This window comes from Carassius auratus, chromosome 27, assembly GCF_003368295.1.
Source record: "Carassius auratus strain Wakin chromosome 27, ASM336829v1, whole genome shotgun sequence".
Lineage (NCBI taxonomy): Eukaryota > Metazoa > Chordata > Actinopteri > Cypriniformes > Cyprinidae > Carassius > Carassius auratus.
The window spans coordinates 348,970-375,356 of NC_039269.1; the positions used below are offsets into that span (position 1 = coordinate 348,970).

A 26,387-nucleotide genomic window follows, 5' to 3' on the forward strand; every position below is an offset into this window, starting at 1 on the left:
AAAATCATTGGAAGAAATAAGAGCCCTTTGTATTCTATGATTGGCCCTTATTGCATTTTGTAATCTACATCATTATGTAAGATGTTGTAAAGTATCATCTTCGAATTTGCTCTCTCCACTGTGTGTCCATACTGATATTACATAACGTGTAACCTAAATCTTAAATCTTAAAGCAAAAAATATATACAAAAATATGTTTTTAACCACAATGACTTGTTATATAAATACAGGCACATTAAGTTTTAAATAATAATGCTTGAGTGAAAATGTGGGTAGCTGATATGTAATAATTGGTAACACTTAACATACAAGAGGTTCCTTTTGTTAACATTATTTAACTACATAAGTGAGCATGAGCTAACAATGAAAAATACTTATAATGCATTTATTAATCTTAGTTCATGTTAATTATATATTTTCTTATACATTATTTAAATCAAAAGTTGTATCTTTTAATAGTATGTTATGAAATTAAGTTAACATGAACTAACAGTTAAATTTTTTATTTTATTTTATTTATATTTTTTAATTAACATTAACAGATTAATGACATTAACAGCAAATACTTTAAGAAATATTAATGTCTCCAACTAATGGACCTCAATGTAAAGTGTTACCTAATAAATAATAATTTATTATTATTATTATTATTATTATTAGATTATTTTAGATTATTTTATGAAAATTCATTAAATATTAACTATTAATAAATTAAAAAATAAACACACAGGACCACAAAGAGGAAATCAAAAAGGTGATGTTGTTCAAATGGTCACATTTACACTGAAATGAGAACTAAATAAAGAGAAATGGTGAGCGGTTGCACAAAGGCGTACATACAAATATTTGAACTTAAATCTTTGTTGCTGAAACATATTTACAGTTCAGAAGTTTACTTTGAGTTCATGCCAGAACAATGAAGTGTAGCAGTTAGCCATGGTTAACTAATTTCACTAGAGTATCGTTCACATGCAGACCACCTTTTTGACAGTGATTCTGAACCACACCCACTCCAGCTTGTCTGTCTAGTGTCTTCTCTTTCATTTCCCTCTCTCTCCGGCTCCATTCCTCCTCCAGCCTGCAGTACATGTGAAGAGAGAAGTGCCATCCCCCATTCTCCATCAGCATGTCTTCTGCACGGTCTAGTAACCCAGAGACCTGCTGTCTATCCTGGGGCATCTTGTTGTTAAGAACGTGGTACCTGTACCTGCACTTCTCCATTAGCCACTGGAGGTCCTTCCCAGCTGTCTGGATGTGGTCCTGTATGCTGTAGTCGTGCAGACGGTCCCCGAGGGTGAACACGACCATGGTGTGGCGCCACACGCCCTCTGTGAGGATCTCCATGCGTTTCTGTAGGGCCGCTTTCTCAGAGTGACTAAAGTACAGTAAGGGTATGACTAGGAGCAGAATGTGGGGTCCGGGCTCGCACAGCAACAGGGCGTTAAATAACTCCAGTTTCTCCTGTTTAGGCACCAGGTTCTCATTTGTGCCCCATCCACAAGCATCCACGATCATCAGCTGTCGGCCCTCAGATTCTCCATGTGCTACAGCACTGTCTGCTCCACCCCATGTATTAAATGCATCCCTACCCAGGATTGTGTTGCCCACTGAACTCTTTCCTGTCCGCTTCTGCCCCACAATTAGCAACCGCAGTGGGGGGGCAACCTGGTTGTTGCCTGTTGGTAGACAGGTGTTTGTGGGTAAATTAGAGTTTGATTTTCTTCAATGTTGATAGCAAACATAGCACTAATAGCATAAAAATGTCACAATGATTTAAAAAATAATAAAAATTGTAGTGCAAAATGTGCAAAATGCGAATGTGCAAAATAAAACGTAAAATATAAGATTAAACTATGAATTGAAATATAAAATATTTAATAAAACTGTATAAATAAAATATAAACACGAATGTCCAGACTCCAGTCTTACCATTGTTTATTGCATTCCTGTTGTCCATTATTAGCAGTGTTTTTCAGCACGCTTGTAGTTCAGTCCGAGTCCATCTGACAGGTTGTCACATTCGTACAGTATGTGCAAGTTCGTCACTTATCTGGGCATTTACATGAAAAGGGAGTGACCAGAAATCTCCTCCTCTTTCTGGTTTCACAACTACAGATCAGCTTATTTTAGTTCCTCTCACACTCGACAGTGGGGTTTATTGAGTTATTTGTAGCTAAATATAGGCAGGGACATGTTATAAACTAAAGAAAGTTGTATTTACGTTTATTATTATATTACCATAGAAAGCAATAAAGGCTGGGTGCTGTTTGTCAGTTGAATGTTGTGTTTTTCAGAAGTGACGAAGTGAAATTGCTGTTTTGGTTGTAGAGTCACGAGGCCACGAGGACGAAATGTGCCAAAACGTGACTGAAATGACTTCTCTCTCTTTCTCTCTCCAGTTAAACAAAATAAACACTGGGCCTTATTCATGATGACACACCAACAGAACTATTAAGACTGTTTTTGTGCAAATTGTCACATTCGATTGAGTGGGACAATTTATATAAGAATGGATTTGTAAAGGATTTACACAGGAATTCAATCTGCTCTTGTTTCATTACCAAGGTCCAGCATGTGAAATCTCACAGAGAGAATATTTTACCTTAACCACAAGGACATCCAATAACAGTAATATTTAAAGCAATACATTGCATTACATCTGGGTGTAAATATTAAAGGTTTGCAAAACAGACCGGTTGCTGTTGTCCTTAGCCTTTTAATAGACCAGATTGTTGATTTTATTATTATTTATAATTAGGATTATTAACCTTAACAATAAACATTTTGAAAGATTTTACAGTGTATATGGTACAGAAGTTTAAGGTGTTTTTTTTTTTTTTTAAATGATGGTATGAGATTTTTTATGCTAACTTTATAAATATTATTTATAATAATATATTTATATATTTTAGGTGTTGTAACTGATCACAATTTTTTTACTATTATTATTATTATTATTATTATTATTATTATTATTATTATTATTATTACCATTTTAAATCCTCTTTACTTTGCAGTTCATGTAAATAGTCCAGTACCCTGTGGTGTGTCAAATAAATTTTTACAAGTAAAATATGTAAATTAAATTTATATAATATCCTAAAACCACATGGACATCAACTGAGAAATTTATTATAAGATTTTTGATCAGTCTGGTCACGTATGTAATGGAATATTTACAAGAAACTACTAAAAAAAAAAGTCGTCATTGAAATATCCATCACTCTTTGAAACCTCTTTAACTCTGTCCGGATGTAATTGTGCTTTACTGCTGAAGTCATAAGTGTTAAGGAAGTTATGTTCCAGACTAACAGCTTGGAACAACATATTTGTGTGCAATAACTGTTACCAAGAACAGTAAATGTTGTGTTTTACTGCAGTGTTGGGTTTTTAGGATTAATTTAGCACTCTATGAGTGAGCTTTCTAAATCATAGCTGGTAAATGATTGGCTAACAGTCAAACAGTCATGCTGCCCTGTTTTAAGAACTCGTGGCTTTGTTGTGATATTAAAAATCTGTTTTAGTGCTGTTTTGTTCCTCTGCTCACTTCCCTGTTTCTTTACAGTCACTTGCCTCTCAGTTCTGTGGTAACTTATTTAAACTCACCCCAGAGGAGGATCTGCACACCACGTGAAAGACACAGTGAAGTGATCTGTAAACAGAGGCCTTGCGGAGGAGCCATGGCATCTGAGTTTGAATGACTCACTTCTTTAGGAGGGAAAAAAATCGTTTTGGTTTGAGCTGAGGAGAGAACAGATGAAAAGAGGATATGAGAGGAATAAGGAAGGAATATCTGTGGGCTGTAGCTCTGAGCCAAGACACATGGCAGTTATATCCCAGCATGCAGTGCTCTGAGTTCGCACTCTCTTTGGAGAGTTTTTTTTTTTATTTTACTGCATGATGAACTTTAAAGGAAAGCTGATTTTTGCGGTGCTAAAGTGTTACTGTCCCCTCCAGCCATGTGTGAAAGCAAGAATTTAACCTTTATTTATAATTCGAAAGTCAGTGTCTTCAGTTTCGAGGAAGGAATTCAGTTTCATAATTCACTATTGGTGGGGGTTTATTTGGACATACTGTCTGCATTGTTTTAGCTCAGAGAAATTATGTAAATTGGATAAAGGTACAAACATGCCTCCAAATTTGGTACTGAATGCGATTTGCATACAGTTCTCGCAGAAACAAATTTTGTGTGCTTTGGAAATAAGACACATGCATTTCTTTCATTTTCTAATTTGTATTAAAATTTACATTTATCCATCTAATATTTGTATTTTATTTCAGCTTCATTTCAGTTCAGTTTCAGGTTGTTCCTCTCCTGAGTGTATAGTGTGCATCAGCACTTTAGATTTTTGTATTTCTCAGTATGTACTGTGACAAATACGTTATTTCTTGGGTATATGTGGTGCAGAGTGTCTTTAATTTCACGTCTTTGTGTGGTTCCTATAGGGGACTCAAATATGAAGCCGCATATAGTGTGGTTCCTCACCTGCCCCAGTAACACACACATACTTACAGTACATATAAACACACACACTGTCCTGTTTTGTGTCATGCTTCTATGTTTCAGTGCAGTTTCCTGGATATTTCCCCAGACTGTTAACATCTGGTATTAACATCCGTCTCAGATGATCAGACCATGAGTGGTCAGCACTGAATACAGGTATTAACAGGGTCCAAAATGTTCACATTTGTAGTGTAAACTCTAATGGTTTCTGATTCATCCAGTAAAGGATTAATAATTGCGCCAAAATGCACATTAGCTTTTGTTGGCTATCTATGGCTTAAAAATTAAGTGAAACATGAAACAAAAATGAAAATTCTGTCATCATTTACTTCCTGTCATGTCATTCTAAATCTGTATGGCTTTATTTCTTCTGTAGATCATAAAATATATTTTGAAGAATGTTGGTAAATCTTAATTATGGTATTTTTTGGAAGTTAATGGCTACTGTCAACATTTTGGTTTTGAAATGATGATAGAATTTTGGGTAAAGGAATTAACAGGGCCTTCATGAAGCTTCCCCAGTGTAATCCCCATGGGCATTATACACTTGTATTTAAATTCTACATTTGTCATAAATTAAACCTGGCATTACTTTGGCAAGGTCACAGATAACAGCCGCTTCTACAGAGCCCTACCAGTGTGGTTAGAAACACCTCTCTCAAAGATTTAAAGTGTAAGCCATTTGTCAGTGTGAATGCCATTAAATGTCAAGCAGGTAAGTGCTTGACAGCTTGTCTGGGTTTTTTATGGATATATGCTGCTTCATTTATTATGTCTAATATTACACAGACCTTCTCTGCCAGTGCCAGCAGGCTTTTGCTGATGGCTGCTTTATTTTGTCTAACGCATCTGTGTACTTTATGCACCAGACATAAGGTCTTTTTCAAAACTTAATGAGCTGCCTAGATAGACAGTTGACTTTTAAGGGAACCTGTGGGAGTTTTGCAGCGCTCTACATAGGCAGCATCTCTACACCAGTGTGATTTTAATATACTTTATATCCTATTATAATTTATTAATGTTTTGAATTAGCTTTTATTTTTACAGTTTTATTTTTCATTATTTTTTTTTTTATTTTTTTTGTCATTTTATTATGTGATTTTGTCATTTAAAAAAAATATATATATTTAATGTAGATTTTCTAATATTAGTACTTCAACTTTTTAATTAAATTAAACCATTTTCATTGAAACTTTTTGGAATTGAATGAAAGGCCATTTGTCAATCTTTGACATTTTTCCGCAATATCATCTCAGATTCAATCTAAGATTCTTAATTATCTTAAAAAGGCAGCATAATTATGATTTAGAATAGTGTTTGTGTCAGGAGTGCACACATGTTTGTATGATGTGATTTTATGATTTTATATAAAGCATAAAACGATAAAGCTTTGGTCTTCATCGTAATTTTAAAGGGCTTTACTTCTAAATAACACTTTAGATCATGACGCTTATAAATGCTCTGTAGGCAACTCACTACATTTTGAGATAGACCAATATTCTAAGTGCACAACACACACTTCTAAAGGTGTGTGATTGCCTTGATTTTTCAAATATCAAAGTCATGCTTGCAGTTTGAACATTAAACATTAATGCTTGCATCAGCTTACTGTGGATGATCATTATAAAACAGAATTCTAACATCACAGATGTAAGATGTAATTGCTTGTATGTACAGTACGGCTCATCAAATGAGGCATTTGAAGGCTAGGGTGTCCGTATCACTCTCCTTACTCTCCATCTCAGACGGAGCCATTACTGCACTAAGGCTCACATGGGCCTGCATGTGTAACGACCACATAAAACTTGCATTAGTGCTGCATAATGCATGATTCCACGAACTGCTGCCCATTCTCTCATGATCCAAAGTCATTGCTATTGTGCGATATTGCTTGCAGTGCTCAGGAAAGCGAGCAAGTGAAGCATTCAGTACAAAGTGGAAGAATCCACCCAGAACGTTAGTTATTTTGGTATTGATCTGAATTTAATGCTTTAAAGATTTTCTCCCTTGGTATAAGATACAATTTGTTTACCAAGGTTAATCATGCAGAAAGAAACACTCAAATGTGGCGAAAAAGAACAGGAGCAGTAATGGTAGTCTATTATTAATAGCAATGATGATTTCAGAGCACAACAATAAAAATGGCCTGATAATAATTTTGGGAGAATTTCAAACAGCCATCGTTTGATTTCTTGGAAACTCATACTGGGCCTTAGGTAGTTCAGAACTGTCCAAGGCTGATGGGAAACATTAAAGACTGAATATGGATTTGTCCCACTGTGACACTGAGGGGAAACAGCACACTCATAATCCGCTGAAGGTGACTTTTCTTGATCCGTATCCTCAAACACAATCCCAAAGCAAACAAACACACAATCTCTCTATTCCCCTCTCTAAGCTCACACACAGTGTGTGTTCTATACTCACCTTTGTTGCTCAGAGGGAAAGGCTGTTTTTAAGTTAGCCCACCCCTCTCTGGAAGGAAGCAATACAATTGTAGTGCTAATGAGTAAGGTGCAGAATTAATAGCGGAATCATTCAGAGTTTCATGATTTAGAATAATGAAAGTGGGAAGCTTTGAATTTGCTTCTGGTTCTGTTCATTTATAGCTACGGGTCCACAGAGAGAGGACGCCTGCTATTCCCGCTGTGCCCCGTGATTCATTATCTGCGGCAGACATTAGTATGTAGTGACTCATTTATATATTAAATTGACTATTATCTGAGTGTCTAAAAGTCCATTCTCATGCTGGGGTGTATTAACGGTTTGCTGATTTGGAATATTTGAAGTTGTGAATTACGGCTGTCATGGGCCTTGTTGCTAATTTGTCCTTGTGTGATCATGTCTGCTTGATTCATTACTGTTAATTTTATCCTTTATTAATGTTTTTTTTTTTAAGTTATGCTAGAAATAAGTGGAATAAACAAACCAAAAATGAAAATTCTGCTATTTATTATTTAAAGGGTTAGGGTTAGGGTTAGGTTAGGTTATTATTTAAAACCTGAAAGGAGTCATTACTTCTGAGGTATAAAAGAGGAGAAATTTACAACAGATTGTCCAAGCTGCTCTTTTACATGCAATAAAATGTAATGGTGATAACCACAGCTGTCAAGCTATTTTTATAAAGACAAGGTCTCCAGTAAAAAACTTCAAAGTCTGTTCCTCACATAAAGCCATTATATCTCTGACATTTTTCTAAATACCTCCTTTGGCGTTTCTCAGAAGAAAGTCATTTATAATGGTTTGGGACAACGTGAGGGTGAGTAAATGATGACAGAATTTTCATTTCTGGGTGATCTGTCTATTTAAATTTGCGCCAAATGATTTTCTACATCTTACATTTCCATTATCTACACACAGAGTGTTGTGGATTAGTCATTGAAACTTCGAGACGCATTTGGATCTCTACAGTATATCTGAGTCTCTGTTTCTCTGCTGCTCAGAGACTACTGGGAAATATAAACTTGTGTTTCCAACTTTGTCTGAGTGCTGTTGGGAATCTGTGGGTGGATGGTGTGTATCTGTGGGTGGATGGTGTGTATCTGGCTCCTACACGTGTGCCTGTGTGTGTTTATGTATATCTCAGTTGCTCTGTATTGTTTATACGGTGTGTCTTTGATTAAAGTTGCGATTTTAAACTAAACAGGCCCTGGGTTAGCATTCAGTGTTGACTAAAACACTTATTACACATTTCAGAAAAATGCCCGGTCAGTTTTCTAAGTCTGGCTCAATTACATCCTGTCTGGATATTTTATCGAGCTTCCAAAAAAGAGGTTCTGCCATCCGTCAGAGTCCGTTTCTGGACACAAGTCCAGTCTATGATGAATTTGTCTATTACAAAACTACCCATTCCTGCTAGAGAGTTTCCCTCCCCATGTGCCCTGCCTTCTGCAACCCCCTGTCATCATGACAAAGCTGTTTACCTGACATCCCCAAACCCTTCTGCGTCCACCCGGCCATTCGCAGGCTTTAATCTCATCCAAAGTCCAGCTGCATTGAGCGGTGAATTCCGCCGGATGGATCCAGGGAATGAGGCTGGGGATGGGCGTCTAGCATCTGCCACAATCAATATTCGGTTGCAGTCCATTTTGCTGACTGTGTGAAAACTCGATGGTCACTCTGCATGTAGATGGGGATCCGCAATGACTGAAATGGACCTGAGTGATGTGTCTTGGATTTGTTGGCCTCTAATGGCTCTGTAAAACATTGTGAATAGTAAAAAAAAAAAAAAAAACTAATGCAATAACAGATTCACAATCACATTTTAACGTCTCTTAAAAGCTTTATAATGCTTGGCAGATCTGAACAACAGGCTGATGGTTTAGTGTTTTTTTTTTTAATAAACATTTTTTGTGACTAAAAGCGATAGTTTTCTGAGAATTCTGATAAATTTGAATACATTTAAGAATGTTTCAGCTGTCCATACAGTGAAAGTCTATGGGGTCCAAAGCAACATTGAACCCCAGTCACTTCAGTTACATATGGTTAAAAATGAATATTTTAGCCCCTTTATATATGCATATATATATCGAGACGCATTTGGATCTCCACAGTATATCTGAGTCTCATATATATATATATATATATATATATATATATATATATATATATATATATATTAGGGGTGTAACGATACGCGTATTCATATTGAACCGGTTCATTGGACTAATTAATTATATTTGAAAAAAAAGAGAAATATAATGATATGCGTTCAACAAGGTAGCCCAATAACCCAAACGACGTAACAGGCAACGCCCCTGACACTCCCGAAGAAGAAAAAAACATCAGTGTATCGTATCGAACCGAACCGTGAATTTTGTGAACCGTTACACCCCTAATATATATATATATATATATATATATATATATATATATATATATATATATATTAGGGGTGTAACCGTTACACCCCTAATATATATATATATATATATATATATATATATATTAGGGGTGTAACGGTTCACAAAATTCACGGTTCGGTTCGATACGATACACTGATGTCACGGTTCGGTTCGGTTCGATACGTTTTAGATACAGCAAAATGTAAAAACATCTCAACTTTTCAGAATGCCGCAAGCGCACCGCGGGTCATGTGACAAGAACCAACCAATCAGCTTCATCCTTTCCCGTAACAACGTTGAGAGCTCAGCCAAGATGAAGGAACAGCTGATCATAGTTGTATATGGATTGCAATTTTGAAATAAATTCAGTAGCAGAGCTACTGCAAGCGATTTTTAGAGCTGCAAATCCATTTATCCTTCGCTGAAATTTCCGCGTCTCATGGAGAGAGCACGTCATTGTTGCTTAGCAAAGACAGACGCCTCATGAGCGCTTCTGCCCGAGCGCTTTGGAAAGGAGGAGAAAGACGCGCTTAGCGTTTTCCATGCGTTTTTAGGCACGATATGTGAACGGCCCCTAAGGCGCTCGCTCACTCAGCACGCGCTGAAGGCTCGTTGCAAAATGTCTAATGCATTTAACAGACCAGAAATATAAGATCCTAAAATAACCAACAGGTCTGGTGTTTGGGTTGGATTCCCTGTAAGCTATATGCTGCAGGGATAGTTTGCTGCGTGCATGTTTCTCCTTTTTTTCGTCTTTTCCCAGATAGTACTGACGCATATATCCCAGATATTCCCGCTGTTTTTTTTTTTTTTTGTTTTTTTTTGTAATCCCGCTGGTGTACCCTGTCATGTTGCAGATGCGACATACCGTTGTTTTTTTATCCACCACTCTCTTGCCATCACCATTATAGCTTAAAGGGAATCCAAAGTGCACCCAAACACCAGACCTGTTGGTTATTGGAGGATCTTCTCATTTCTAGTCTGTTAAACGCATTGGCTATTTTGCAACGAGCCTTCAGCGCGTACTGAGTGAGCGAGCGCCTGCTGAGTAGCCTAACATAAACATATAAGATGGTGTTTTTTTCTTCTTCGGGAGTGTCAGGGGCGTTGCCTGTTACGTTGTTTGGGTTATTGGGCTACCTTGTTGAACGCATATCATTATATTTCTTTCTCTCTCTTTTTTTTTTTTTTTCAAATATAATTAATTACTCCAACGAACCGTTCGGTATACATAATGCGTACCGCGTACCGAACCGAAAGCGTCGTACCGAACGGTTCAATACGAATACGCGTATCGTTACACCCCTAATATATATATATATATATATATATAAATTTAAATAGTATATAAAAAGTAGAATTATAATGGCAGAATTTTCCTTTTTGACTAAAGCCCTTTATTAAGAATTACATTTATGTAGAATAAGTGTAAAAGATTTGTATTTTTTAAACCAGGAGCCAGACTTGGTCTCCAAGCAGCTGTTATTTCTGAGGATTTCTTGCTGTTTAAAATGCTGACATTCTTATCTTCCGGAAGATTCCGGTCTGCAGCTCTCTGAGGGAATGTCTGAAACATTTTAATTTCTGTGCGCTGATATAAATTCCCTACAGCACCGTCACTGGATGCAGTGAGCTGGTCTATTGATTCAACTAATTGAAACATAATGGCTCAGTCATCAGATGGCTTCTGAGCAAATGGTGGTCATCGTCACTTTTTGTCGTCCATTGACACGTTAGGTTTGAGATATTTATACTTCTGGCTGTCCACCATGCCCATAGAGAGTTCATATCTTCTGAAGCTGCAGGGGTCAGGCATGCTGACCTCGCTGTGTGAATCTGTGTACAGATCACTGCCTCAGGGAAGGAACTATAGACATAGACAGTCAGAGAGAGTGAGAGTGTGCTTTAAAACACTAGCCCACAGCATCTCATGAACTTTGCATCACCGCTGACCTTTCTAAGAGTCCTTCCAGTGGAAAATGACAGCTTCTGGGACCAGAGACTAATGAACTTATGACCTCATCCTGCATGTTCAGTCCATGGCAAGCCATACAATAAAGAGAATTAAAAATCATGGTTGATATAATTTTCAGTTCATCTCTCACATAACAATATATCATGGTGACAATCTAGCTGTGTATCAATAGAGATATAATTACGGAATACACATATACTGTAACTGTGCAGCTCAGGTTCGCGGAAAGTTATCGACACATTATGGCAATAAACAAACATCCATAAGTAAATAAAGGATACTTGATGTTAAAGTTTAGCGCCCTAAGCTGTAAAAATATAAATAAATCTCAATGCAGTACTTGAATCTTGGCACACACATACACACAAATTGGACAAATACACATACTGTAGATAAACCGTTGGAAAATAAATTAGATGCCTTTGGTGTCAATATATTAGATATGTGCATTATGTCTTAAAGTGACAGCAGTTTTATATTCTTGCTGTTGTCTATGTCATAAATGTTTGTGTAGATTGAAGACTAAGCAGTGTTTTATTTTTACATCTGATTATTCAATTTCTTATTTGGACTACTGTTAACTACCTGAAAAAGGTTAAAATGCTTCATTTGTATCTTTATTACATTGCATTTGTCTTACTGTTTGTCTTTGCATTTCATTGTGGACCTTTAGTTGGTCATCACTGATAGAGTCATTTTGTATGATATACCAGTAGAGTACAAGTACTATGGTGGTATCCTGTTTCAAGCATTACATGCTACATTGTTGTTGTTACGTCACCTCACTATGTTTAATTTGTGTGTTTAATTTAGTAAGTAGTGTCCTGGTGTCATCTTTCACATCAAATAAAGAATCCAAAAGGAGACGTACTGCATACTGTGTTTCTAGAATACTGTAGCTTCACATTTATGGTTCAGTGCCTATGTGTTCAGCACGTTTCAGCAGGTTTGTTTGTTCCACTCTCTGCTGTAAGACCAATTACAAGCTGTACAGCACAAAACCTCGTACAGACCCGTGTGCATTCTGCATTCCTGGAAACATGCAGGTCCTATTGTTTCCCGTTAAACTTCATGTTCTGAAGTATCACTAGCATTAGGCTTAGGCAAATACTTGACCTGCCTAAGTATAGTGAAATCCGCTGTTACATAACTTAATTATTCATGAACGTGAGTTTTATGAGTCCCCACGTTCAAAGGTAGTAAAGCCTGCATCATGACCGCAGCCACAACAGTGTGTTTTAATATGAGATTGGGAGTACATGATTAACTAAGCTCTCAGTACATCTTCTCCTAAATACCTGGGTGTAACGCCTGATTTAGCTTACTGGATAATTGACGGTTGAGTGTCAACATTACCAAAGCAGCATTTTTTGAGTCTGCTTTCGTAAAAAATCCCAGATCTCATGCTTATAATGAATTGCTCGGGGTGGAATGATTATTGAGTTGATGTTTAAGCAGCAATACAAAACCCCCATCAGAGAGCGTTCATCCAGGCGGAGCTGCAGTTGGTTTGGGTTTCATGCTGGAATGATCGCTTGTGTACTCGCTCGTTCTGTGGGAGGATCACAGGCCTCTCGACGTGACTGCCGCAAATCTTTCAATTAATCTGCTGTAGACATTAATCAGTTCACAACCATTTAATCAAATTACACCTTTGGGTTTGATCTCCACAAATGTTTCCTCTCCGGCTGCTTTCTGTAGCCTGGCGCAAAGCTTTTCCAGATAGGTTCCTCGTGCCCTGGCACAGATCGTAGAAAGTGTTAGAAACCCCCACCCCATTTGTGAGACTACGGAACCCCCGCTGAGTACGGAGGGTGAATTAATTGGATTTGACAAAATGTGATGCTTTGATATTTACCGTACGAATCCCATTGCTCGTCTCGCAACCACAAGAAATTGCTTTTTGGAACAGTAATAATGATCATAAAACTGTGTCGGACTGAAATAGATGCAGTTCTCTCTCCTCTTCTGCACCAGAACTCATTAATTAGGAGTCTAATGGAGGAGTCAGAGACACGCTGCAGCTTGACTATTTATTAAACATGGAAGTTCGAAAAAGGGCTCGCATGTGTCACATATTGTGTTTTATTACTGGTAGTAAACGAGCGGAATGTTTTGCGTGGACCATTTTGGCCATCGCTCACGGTAGTATTAGACAGACTGTAATTAATGAATTATGAAATTATTTAAAGTTATGCAAAATGATTTGTAATTAACAATTATTTACATCAGAAATAAGTAGAGAGTGAATTTGCACTAGAACTACTCACTAGTGCTGTCAGACCTTTTTGCTTTTTCCTAACTCATTTATAATTTTACTAAAAGTATAGTTTAACCATATACTGTAGTTATATAGATTTATGTATGTGAGCTATCCTCTGTGTGTGTGTGTGCCATGTGGAGATCAATCTGACTGCTGCTGTGTGGGAAGAAAACCAAAATCTCCCAGCATGAACTGCTGTATTTTGTCTTATCACTAGGTCTAATAACACACACAATGGAATCACATTGACATATCCGAGCCATGTAACTGCATTTATTGTGTATAACTCACATCAGTATGATTTGTTGCCGTATACGGTTTGTAGGCAGTGCTTTAATGTGATTGAGTAGCAGCCTGAGGATCACAGCGATTGACAGGTCACCGTGTGTCGTGTGTTGTGTATTTCACGTGATTACAGTCTTCAGACTAACCTTGAGCTCGCTGGCTTTTGCATGTTCATTCATACGTGGGCTGGAAATGAAAAATGATTCAGTTTTACTGCAGTAGAGCACTGCTGTCCGTGCTTTGATCCATCTGTCACTTCTGACCCTGAGTGTCAGTCGCCTCTGTCTCTCACTCATCCCCGTCCTGCACCCGTCCACCGGGTACAGCGGGATCCCATCTACACTTGCCATCTCGCCTCTTTATGAGACGTGCCGGACTTACTGGTGATGTGAATCTTACTAAATATATTTACAAGGAAGTAGGTGTTTTACTGCTATCAGAAAGTTATATTTTTAGATCTTTCATTAGCTACTTTATTATATAGATATACAGATATACATGCACAGTACACACGTATATTATGTAAACAGATGCACTTTTTTATTTCAAAGAGGCGCTTAATCGCAATTAATTGATTTGACAACTGTTTTTTTTTATTTTTTTTAAGTAAAAAATTTCTAGCACTCTCTCAAATACTTGATTTTGATTTTGGCCAGACACAAAATATTTGTGTGTAATGACATAAATAATTGTTGCAAAATATTTAATACAGAATATGAATACAATTACAGTAAGACATTCAGAATCAGTGAAAGTGATTGTAAGCCTTACAAAATTATATTTTGGTATAATGATAGTTAATTTTAGAAAGTTATTTAATAATATATAATTAAATGTAATAGTAATAGTTATAAAATAATAATATCAATTAAGGTTATGATTGCTTTTATTATCAATATACAGTGTATCAATAATTATGAAACAACAATAACAAATACTGAATGGAAAAGTGAATTTAAGCATTGTAAGCATTGATATGGAGGTTTGCTAACAGTGCTGTATTTAAATATTAACTTTAATTAAGTGGTAGATGTTGACAGTGTTGTTGGGGATTTTTGTGGGAAAGCTGAAAACATTTTTGCAATTCTGTTTGGTGACGCTGGAGGCACAGAAATGTGCATTAAAAGTATTCACCCTCACCGAGTGCAACATTGAATTTCGATTTGACATACATCTTAAAGTTGGAAAACCAATGCTTTGTGCCATTTCATCATTTCATCCTGTGTTAAGGGCTCCATAGGGATCCATCGTTTAATTTGAACTCCTTGTTGTGGTGAAAATGTGCATTATGTGAGGGCATTTACAATGTTTATGTCTTCAGTTCAGCTTCCAGGATGGAGGAAGAAAACTGACGACATGTTCTGTGTGGGACTCCATCAAAGCTATAAATATTCAATGTGGGTGCTTGCATTGTGCCAGTGCAGCTGTAGAACTATTCCTCTTTTGATTAGCCACACATATACTTACTAGGCAACGGGCTCTGACTCTAGCAGCCATCCTCATGATCTGATTAGTCATATCAGCCCTGGTCCTGATAAAGACTTGATGGTCAACAGAGGAGATGTGGCATCTTGGCCAGATGGAGCCATGGCTGTTTTTGTGTTTATCTGTATGAAATCTTGGCTGGAGCAATGACCAACTCAAACCAGATGGGGGGCGGTAGGCTCCTATTTGAGGTAGTGGTTCTGTTGAGGAATACCGAGCTCTGTCAGCTTATGTAGAGGAGCAAGATGCCCAAACACACACACTGAATCACACGGTGGATCACACACTGGAGCTTTTAAAGGGACAGCACACCGTAAAATGAAAATCCAGTCACCATTTACTCGCCACTGATACTGCTCCAAACCTGTATGACCTCTGTGAAACATGAAAGGGTACATTTTAAAGAATTGCACTGGTCTTTTTTTCTGTTTACAAAGACTCTAAACTTTCAAAACAGATGCTAAATTAATATAAACGTAACATAAAAGTAGTCCACATGACTATAACTGTTCTGAAAGCACACAGTACCATGTGAGACAATCTAAGTTATGAAGTAAAATTAAGTTGTCATTTATTGGAAATTTGTATCTGGTATGGGAAAAATAAGTGAGCTTTGTGAATCATTCTTTTGAGTTGGATCTGTTCAATGAATCAGTTGATTTGGTTCACAGAATCCATCTCAATGTTTTGTTCATGAGTTGGTCCAGTTTTCAAACTTTTGAGTCAGATATGTTCAGTGAATCAGTTGGTTTGTTTCATGAAATTATTCTAAAGGATTTCTTCAAAAGTTGGTTCCAGTTGTGAACGAATCATTATTTTGAGTCTAAACTTTTCAGTGAATCAGTTGATCTGGTTCATGGAATTGATCCATTCTTTTTTCTATTTTCAGTAAATCGGTCAGTTTGGTTCAAAGTATTGGTCTGAATAATTTGTTCATGAATTGGTCCAATTTTTAAACTAATCATATTTTTGAGTTTTAAATTTATCTTTTTAATGAATCAAATCGATCTGATTAATTTGTTTGTGAACTTGTTCCAGTTTCTGAAGGGGAAAAAATTCCAAGAAACAGATCAAGTGATTCATTGAAAATTTAAAGTAAATTTTATATTTTAAAAATGTAAAAGAATTAACTGTTCATTATATATGCATATACATAAGCTATGTAACCATCTTTTTTCTCTCTCTCTCTTTTTTTTTTTTTTTTTTTTTTGAGATCTTGTGAAATGAATCATCTGAACTGCTTCAAGGAATCAGTCTTAATAATTTGTTCATAAATTGGACTTAATTGCTGCTCAAATTTAATTCATTGATCCAAAATGGTTCTTCCATTAATATCTCACACAATTTGTATTGTATTGTATTGATTTGTGTGGACACTTTTATGTAGCTTTTTTTAAAGCTTGGAACAGAATGAGGGGGATTAATGACAGGTTTTTCATCTTTTGAATGAACTAACAATTAAAAGACTCAGACTGGTCTCAACAGACAATTATGTTGCCTTCAGTCTGTGCACATTAGAATGTTCCCTTTTCGAATCCAGCTCTAACAGATGCTTTTGTCTCTCTCCAGCGGAGCCTCTCCCTCTGATGGACCTGTGTCGACGTGCAGCGCGGCTGGCTCTGGGACGAGAGCGTCTACAGGAGATCGAAACATTGCCTTTGCCCCAGTCTCTGAAGAATTACCTCCAGTACCAGTGAGAGTACGGGTCTCACGTAGAGACGCACACACGGACACAGCGAGGAAGCCTGAGGTGCTACTATAGCGCCACCATCAGGCCGCAGAGGGAAAATGTTTACATTGTGGCTCACTGGTGGAATCTTAAGTTAGTTTTTTTTTGTTTGTTTGTTTTTTCCTTTTTTATTTCCTTCTTTACGAGTTGTTTAAATTATTGATGGCTTTGGAAGAAGCTCGGGGGACAGTGTGACGCGGGGCTAGAGCGGTGGCAGATCAACAGACCTGCAGCGCCTCCAGGTGTACGTCTCGCCTTGGAGAATTCGACAGGAATTGTCATTAACCTTGGGATGCCTTTGAAAGCCCACAGTCATAATCGTTCCTCTTTCCCTGGGTGTGAAGCCTGCAGGGCACAGTCATTGGACACAGGACACCGAGGCGTCCGCAGGTCGGGTTTAGCCGCCTCCGAGTCAAAATCCGCCACACGGGGGCCTCAAATCCCCGAAGAAACAAGCCTTGGAAGGTACAATACCTTCGCACAGGAGCACCAGGGACGGTTACATAACTGACAGCAACCATTCTCCTTTTTTTGCCTGGGATGTATGTGTATTCCTGAGGACACTCATGCGTGTACGCATAAAAACGACCAACAATCGTATACGGATTTCACTTCTTGTTCTCTATGGGCTAGAGTCACTTTTCTATCTGATTTTATTGTCAGTGTGAGATTTCAGTTGATGATGATGATTTTATCAAGGTGTTTGGCTATCTTTTAATTTTATTTATCAAGTTTGAGTTCCTTTTTAATGAACTGAGGATGTCCGAGCGAGCATATTGATATCGAACACTATCATACACTCATCACATATGGCTTTCTATTTTAAACTGGGATGCTGCTTTTATTATTATTAATATTGTTATTATTCTGTCTGAATGCTTAAATAGAATCTGGTTTGTCAGAGGCACACAGTGGAATGTAAAGACCTTGCTAGCATTAGCGTATTTGAAATGTGAATAAAAGCCAAGTGAATGAGAACGATGGTACGTTTTTTGTTTTTTTTTTTTTGGAGACAGAATATGCCCGGATGTGTTTCAGCGTTCTCATTGAATAAAAATATGTGCATTCTTGAACACAGAAGGGCCTATTTACATAACAGCACTTCTTTTCCTCGGCTAGCGTTCTACTGAGAGTTCCCTCATTTCCCACTTTTCTCTCTCTCTCTCTCTCTCCTGTCTGACTCCCACTCTATCACAGTCTGAGGCTGAAAAGTATTATCTAACCTAAATCTGTAAAGTATTGGATCGCTCTTCTCATGCTCTTCTCGGGTTCGTGGGAGGCTTTTAAATGATCACTAACCGCAGGTGCTTTCAGTAAACCAGACCTCCCTTGTGTTCTTAATCACTCAGTCATTCACCTAAAATACCCTTAACATTTTCAATTAAATAAAACTACATGATATTCTGATTAACCACATTCATCACAATTATAGCATGTACTCAATTTTGTCAAAAGACCCTCAAATGAAGATAATTCAGAGATGCTGTAGGACAAGAAAATTATTAAATAGATAAAAAGTGGCCGTAAAAGATCAGGATTTAGTCTAATCTAATGCAAAATACTAATAATTAGGTAATACTTGAGTCTAAAAATCTAATTCTCACTGTTAACTAGTTGCTTAATATATCATGCCCATTATTAACATTTTGGCTGTTTATTAGTACTTGTAAAGCACCTATTCTTCATATTCTACATCCCTAATCCTACCCAATACCTAAACTTAACCTAAAATTATATTATATATATAATATTTAATATATAAACATTTTTAAACAAACATATGCATGCAAGTGTTTGCATTAATGTAAATATACACAATACACACATATGTTATGTAATCAAAAACTTTTATTTTGGATGAAATTAATCCAGATTAACCATTTGACAGCATTATTTTATACTAAAAATAAGATATAGAAGTGGGTATTAAATGCTAAAAGCGTAAGATTATATGTGTACTGTATATCAGTTATCTTCAGTGGGATGTATTTATATTGTGAGTGACTGTCCATCATTCACATTCAACTCTTGTCTGTAAAGGTGTGAGTTAATTGGCTCATACAGCCAGATGGCCAATATGGCCAAATGTCCCACAGAATTATAATATCTGATTAAAATAAGTTTATAGCAGAATCCCCAATGAGAGATTACAGTATCATGTCTATTATTTATAGCAGGTATTAAACTTTGAGTAAAGCTTATTTGAAGACACACTAACATACTACAATACCTAGAAATTCTTCTCTTAACTTGTTTCATGTATCAGCGTAATCTAATACATTGGTGAGCCACCCGAATGGCTACTCGGCCAAATACAGCAAAATCGAACACCCTACAAAATACCTTCGTAATCCAACTCAGATCTAATCTTAAGTGTGTACAAATCAAGCAGAGAAACTCCATACTGCTTTTGCACTTCTTCCATTAAGGTCAACAATCTTTAAGTGGCTTTTTTTTTTAATAATGGAGAATGCATTTACAGATCCTTTGCTTGAAATACGGTGATTTGGACTAATCTTGCCCTGTTTTAGTGTATCTAGACATGTTAGGACTGTCTTATTGGAAATCGATGTTAGACAGCAAGGCACTGTCCTTCCGCGCCAGCATAAAAATTGACTTTTTTTGTTCTTGGCTTCTCTCTTTCACTTTTGGAATGAGCTCAAATGTAATTGAATAGCAAAGATCCGAGAGCCAAGGTTCAGAGATAGCGCTCCGATCAAAGCATCGGGACGGCGAACGAGAGGCTGTGGTTTAAGCCAGGACATTGATCCTCCCTATCCTCCGTTTCCCCCCCAATCTGGTCTTAAATCGCTAACAAACATGTTTAACTAAAGGGAACAGACTGTTCAGTGTGTTCCAGCCTTGAGAGAATGGCCCGAAGAGTCTGCGTTTGTGTCCAAATGCTTTCGAAGCGGCTTGGGAATCCCTGGTTGTTTGTTTTATGTCCTTCATCATTAGCAGGCGATTGTTGGAATACTTGGAAATGGGTATTGTACTGACTTCCTCCCAGTGTGATTCTCAATATGCTATGTAGACATGGGCCAGTGGCTATTTCCTTAACTTACCGGGGTGTAAATAGGCGGCCGAGAGCTCATCCACCACTGAGAGGCCTTGGGAGAGGAGTGTTAAAGAAAAAAAAAAAAAAAGCGAGACTTCCTTGATGTGCTTCCTTCCCTGTGGCTGTGCGACTGAGAGAATGAGGGTATAAATAGGGAGCCGATGGCAGTGATGGTCTGGGGAAAAGATCTTCGTGTCCTTAACGACCTCAGCTTCCACACGCAGGTGCATCCTGGCCTGTGCTGGTCACAACATCACCGTGGGTACAAGAAAATATGTTCTGCTGGGAAAACACTGGAGACAGCACCTTTTGTTCTCACTGCATGTTTCCCGTTCATGTACCATAACTCAGATTTCTATTAAAGGAGGAAGACGGAGAACAGATTGGGTGACAAATGTATATTTAAAACCTTCAGTTTATTAATTATTGTAGATTAAAAGATAAGCAAACACAGTTTTGCTAACAGTTTGTATATGAAGAATATACAGTGAGTACTAGTTAGCCATTGGCTGCAGTCTTTGCAGTGTGTTCAAGTACAACCTTTAGCCCAAACACAGTCGGCTTTCATCGCCGCTATTTCTTTGTCACAGCCTTTAGATTCACTCACCATTTTGGAAAAACATTCTTCATGAGGTAAGACTAACGTAAATGTATTCTTTAGTTACGAAAGCGTAGCATACAAAATATCTCCTACTAAACATTCACAATTATTATTTGGTAAATTCACCACAGAATGAATTAAATATTTGCTTTTTTTTCTGGAAAATGGTGTTATTTGCGTCATTTTGTATATTGGCCATTTAAAACAAGAGGTAGCACATTTTACCCCACCCGTCTCCTTCTTGGAGATACTTTTCCTATTTTGTACTGCAACATAGTTATAGCTCAGACATGTTACAAGCTACTGTAAGTACAGTCTAAAATAGCTATTCATCAAATACTGTACCCTAGGCCTATACTGTTCAAAAGTCTTTGTTTCTTATGATTACCTTTATAATACAGTATGCTGAATTTCTTTTATTAATGTTGAAAACAGCTGTGCTGCTTAATCTTTTTGTGGAAACCATGTTACATTTTTAATGATTCTTTGATGAATAGAAAATTCAAAAGAACAACATTTATTTGACAATGTTCAGCTATTTAAATGTTTATTTTTCTGTGACTCCAAACTTTTGAATGGTAGCTAATTGGGAAAGTGTCTTAGCAATAAACTTATTTCACATATAAATTCAAAACTATTGATTTAAAAACCTATAAAGCCTTCCTCTGTTGGCCCACAAACTAGCATCATGATTAAACAGCTAACGTTATGTTATGCTAACGCTGCAAAATCTAGTAGTTCCAGCGCCAGTTTCCTATTGACTGAGGAGATATTGGGGATTTGGTTTCAGTATTGCCCAATATTGAACAGGTGATTGTAAGGATTTGATCTTCAGATTGAAAATTTCTCTTCGGCTCAAGAGAAAAACACACAGGGAGTGTACAGAGAGATGAAACAGATTAGCGCGAGTCAACATGTTCTCTTCCTCCTTCCCTCCCCTTCATTTTCTCTCCTCTCACGCTCGGTTCTCCGAGCCAGGTTTTATAAATAGCATGTGATCCATCTATTATGTCTGTGCTTCTCCCCGGATCCTGTTTAGCTTCCCGGCTTTACTTAGGAGCCCTGTTGCAAAAGCAGCATTAAAGAGTTTTCTGACTGATTTTATTTAGTGCCTCCAGACTTAGTACAAGCCTAAAAATTATCACTCATCAGGTCAACGAGAGCCAGGACTAATTGTTCAGGGCTAGGATATAGCAAGGACTGGAAAGATTTGAATTGTGCTTTGTTAAACCTATGAATCTAAAATAATAATAATTATTATTATTAATAAATTATTACAATTATTTTAATATAATAACAACAGTTATAATTATTACAATAATTGTAATTGTCATTTTTAAATAATAATAATAATAATAATAACAACTATTATTATTGCTACTATATTGTCATATAATGATGTAATGATATTGTAATTTATTATTATTATTAGCATGATTTAAAATAATAATTACAATTATTTTAATAATTACAATCATTTAATAATAATAACTATTATTATCATTATTATTACTACTACTGATATTGTCTGTTTTTATTATTATTATTATTAGCAGCATTTTTTAAATGATAATTACAATTATTTCAATAATAATAACAATAATTATTATTATTATTGTCATTAGTAGTAGTGGTATTTAAAAATTACAATTGCAATATTATTATTAGTAGTAGTAGTATTTTAAAATTATATATATATATATATATATATATATATATATATATACACACACACACCTTCTCATTCAAAGAGTTTTCTTTATGAAAATGTGATAAAATTAGATTAAATTGGGCATGCTTGTAAACTATAACAAGAAACAAAATGTTCAATTGTTCTTTAGAACGACTAAGAAAACTGACAACAACAAAAATGAATGAATGAGTAAATAAAAAATAACTAAAAGATAGTGGTTGCCATAGAAACAGGGAGGCACAACATAAAAATAGATTGGTGGAGGGTGTCTGGTGGATTTTTGACATCTGCAACATGGCACAGTGGACACTCGGGGAGGGGTGGAGAATCTCCTCCATGTACACCTCCTTTCTCTTTATGAAATCTGCCTTAAAACATTCTAGTCACAATGTAAAAATACATCAGGCCTAATCTTCCATGTCACCGCACCAAATGATTCTCTATTAAATATAGCAGGTTATCATGCCTTTGCTTCAAAGGTTTTTGCCATTTGCTAATGAGTGCTAAATGTTAAACTAGCCGTGTGTCATCACTTATTATTCAGCACCAGATTGGACCTCAGAGTTAAAGAATTGGAAAATTATTCATATTAAGCTTGTGCAGCAGATTCAATTTGTCGTGTTCTCCAAGATTCAAGTGAATTAGGGATGTGCTTTGATATGACTTGCTCAGTTCATTTCCCACACAGACACAGAGAAAAGTGAAGCCCTCTTAATTCGAAAAAACGCAAAGCAGGCCCTTGGGTTCATCTCTGTCTGTGCTGGTGCTGCTTAAATTAAGTTAATTAGCTCTCAGAGACAGGAGAAATTCTTAATGAGGTCTAACCTACCAAACACTCTGGCTGAGCACAAACGCATGTGTAGGAAAGCATTCAAAAACATTTTTCTTTGTGAACTTGATAGACTAAACTGAAAAATAGTGATAGGCGCTTTGAATCTTTTGTTTTGAATCCGTGACTCTGATAACAAAATAAATCACTTGATATCACTAGACTAAACGATGCTTTGTTACTTACTGTTTCGAAATGTCAGTGCTTTCACACTAAAACACTTTTTTTTATAGAACATGACATTGAAAAAAAAATAATTCTGCCATTTTCATTGCATTTGCTTTGTTTTAAATCGTATTCAGTTGGATTCGGAGTGTGTTGGGGTTTTGAACATTTCAAAGAGTGATTTTACAAAGCGATCGGTTCTTTTGATTCAAAGCTTCAAAAATCCTCGCTTATTTTTTGCATTTAAGTATAAGGTTTCTCAGCGTGCTGTAATATGACTAATGATGAGACTCGATGCATACAGCGTGTCAAACGTGAGCCACGACAAACATGCGCACTGTAAAAGGAGATATCTCGTTTTTATGATTCAGACTCTGGTGGCCTTGCTTCGTTGTATGAAGAGGTGGACGGTGGAGATGGAATGGTAATAAAAGTTAATAGTGTAATAAATTGTGAGCTGTAAACGACTGACAGTACTCTGGAGGCTGAGACAAAAATCGGACTTTGGTCAGGAGAGTAGCAGGACTGGCATGCTGCAAAAAACGTGACAGCCCTATGGTAGGCTATACCACTCTTTTTCATCCTCATCATTGATTAAGACTCAGGAGTTATGCTTTAACATCACGTGCCATCATGAGCATGCATTACACACCACCATTAGCACAGAGTGCCTTTCTTTCAATATGACGCTGGCATATTATTTCAAGTTCTGACTCATGAAGGCCTACTGCTGAGGAACTTGGATGTGCAGAGTTCCTCCCTCATTTTTCTCTCTCAGTCTGAATTTATACTGTGCTGTGCTCTGATAATGTAATGTGGTATATTCATTAAATGTTTTAAATAATAATCATTTAATACATTGAATTATATTAAATAACAGTAACCTGAAAACTAAAGCCTTTCTAAAAAAAAAAAACTTTTGGTTGCATCCATCTAGTTTAAATAAAAAATAAAGAAAACTGAAAAAAACAAAACAAAAAAAAAAAGTATTTTTAAAGCACTAAATTCAATGAATTTAATCAATAAATACACTTGGCAATTTACAGTCTATATCATGATATATACTGGCACCACGATTTTTTATTTATTTATTATTATATTTTTTTTTATTATTGTTTTTTGCGCTTTAAGAGTTTTAATATGCTATTTGGAGACCTCCAGAGGCATGCAAGTGTCAACAAACTCTCTAAACCGATTGCCTAGATTTACAAGACATTTGAAGGCTGCCCTCTGCCGGTTAAATTGTGTCATTACAAGTGGTGTCCTACACAATGTAAGTCAGTCATAGCCTACTTGTAGCTTTGGGGAAAGTATATTTTTTCTTTTTCCAGCACAATTTTTTTTTTTTTTTTTTTTTAAACAGAGAATCACAGAAAGCATGAGCTTTAAATAAATATTCTTCTTTTATAGTTTATTGGGTTGTTGTTTCATTTAGGAATCTATTGTTAATTATATTGTTGATAGATTGCAGTCTTGATGTGTGACTGCAAAACCTCTATTTAGGGTTAAAGCTAAACTCTGCAGGAAAGTGGATCTCGCGAGCCAGATTTGAGGATCACTGCCATAGGAGAAACTTTTTGTCTAATGGTTCCATAAAGAACCTTTGACATTTGGAAAACCTTACTGTTACACAAAATGTTCTTTGTGGTGTAAGAAGGTTCTTCAGCTATAAAAAAAAGGTAAGAAATTGAGATATTGAGTTTCTCTATTAAGATTAAAATGTGTCTAATAGGCTACCCCCTTAATGTGCATTGCAAGTTTATTTTCAGTAGTCAGTTGAACCAAAGACTATAGAATACCCTTAAAAGTCTTAAAAGGACTTTGGTTGAACTATCCGATTTTCATTTTCATGTGTTAGGGGAGAGTGGTACAGTATGTGTCACAAGTTTTAGTTTTAGACTGTATAAAAACAGGCCACTCTCCAATGACACATGCCAATGAAAACCGGACAGTTCTGCTGTGTCATTTGGTCATCCGGTTTTAAGTGGCATGTGTCAGTAAAACCTGTGACATGCCAAATGCCGATGAACTGCGTCCTTTGTTACTGACATTGTCGGAGTCAGGTAGCAGTATGTTGCCTCCAGTTGTGACTGGCAGATGAGTTGAGCAGCTGTAATTGTAACACAAAAATCCTAAATAAAACTCTGAATTTAGTGATTTTTAGATGAATGTCCATTAAACATATTTACCAGTCTCTTATATTTGAGGGGTCGATGACACTGAATGTTGTGTAATAGTGCTATTGTATTTGGTTGGTCACACAGACTACCCATTGTAGGATACACACGGGAATTTTGGTGGGTGCGAGGCCCTGTGCGAAGTTGACGTGTGAGGCCCTCTACAATTTTGTGTGTGTGAAATGAGTTCAGATGCCATCAAGTGCCATCCAACATTTTCTTCTAAAATGATTATTTTCTCATGCTCTTGTGTTTATGTTCAGTTATTTTACTTTAAAGGGAAAGAAATAAACTATTCATTGCCATTAGAGTGAAATTACAGAACCTACACATGGGAGCCTGATAAAAATGTCAAAAGAAAAATTCAAATGGCCCTTAGAGGCTTTTGCATCTGAACTCTTCATATGAAGTTGTAATCAATTTACACTATTTACAATTTATATTTTATTTTAACGTGCACACTCACTCTTATTCGTATGTATAATAGCAAATGTCTATTATCACATATTTTCAATTTAAAATGGTGAAATTTCATAAAAGGTTGAGTAGTTTGCGTCACTACATAGTCTATTACTGTTGGTCGCTAAACATTTCTATCGTAAACCAGTTTTCTAATACAGTAGGCTACTAGTAACATCTTTCCACAAACTCTAGTTGCATTGTGACAGTGACAGTAAAACCCGCATACTTTGATCTGATTAGCCATTTTGATCATTTTGACATTGACGAGCGCTGTTGGACCACTGAGGCAGACCAGCCTGAAGCCCTGCACGGGCTTC

The 26,387-nt window shown here is 36.5% G+C and overlaps 2 protein-coding genes across 4 annotated transcripts in view; one reads left to right on the top strand and one right to left on the bottom strand.

Moving 5' to 3' along the window:
• The window catches only part of spsb4a (splA/ryanodine receptor domain and SOCS box containing 4a), a 70,356-nt gene extending 52,293 nt beyond the window's left edge, over positions 1–18,063 (top strand). For all 3 annotated transcript variants that reach the window (XM_026205009.1, XM_026205008.1, XM_026205010.1), the window contains one exon: positions 16,926–18,063. In XM_026205009.1, coding sequence (XP_026060794.1) covers positions 16,926–17,053 — 128 coding nt within the window. In that variant the 3' untranslated portion in view covers positions 17,054–18,063. The remainder of the gene's footprint in view (positions 1–16,925) is intronic.
• zgc:136870 (GTPase IMAP family member 4) lies at positions 742–2,147 on the bottom strand. The gene is made up of 2 exons (XM_026205011.1): positions 1,930–2,147; positions 742–1,676 (listed from the first exon to the last, which is right to left on the bottom strand). The coding sequence occupies exons 1-2, from the start codon at positions 1,955–1,957 to the stop codon at positions 931–933; spliced, it is 774 nt and encodes a 257-aa protein (XP_026060796.1). The 5' UTR covers positions 1,958–2,147; the 3' UTR covers positions 742–930.
• Positions 18,064–26,387: the final 8,324 nt, after the last annotated feature.

Excerpts from the sequence above, each read along its gene's own strand:
- zgc:136870 (XM_026205011.1), bottom strand. The coding sequence starts at position 1,957 with ATGGACAACAGGAATGCAATAAACAATG. Across the intron at positions 1,677-1,929 it reads CAGGAATGCAATAAACAATG|GCAACAACCAGGTTGCCCCC; the intron begins GTAAGACTGGAG and ends GTCTACCAACAG.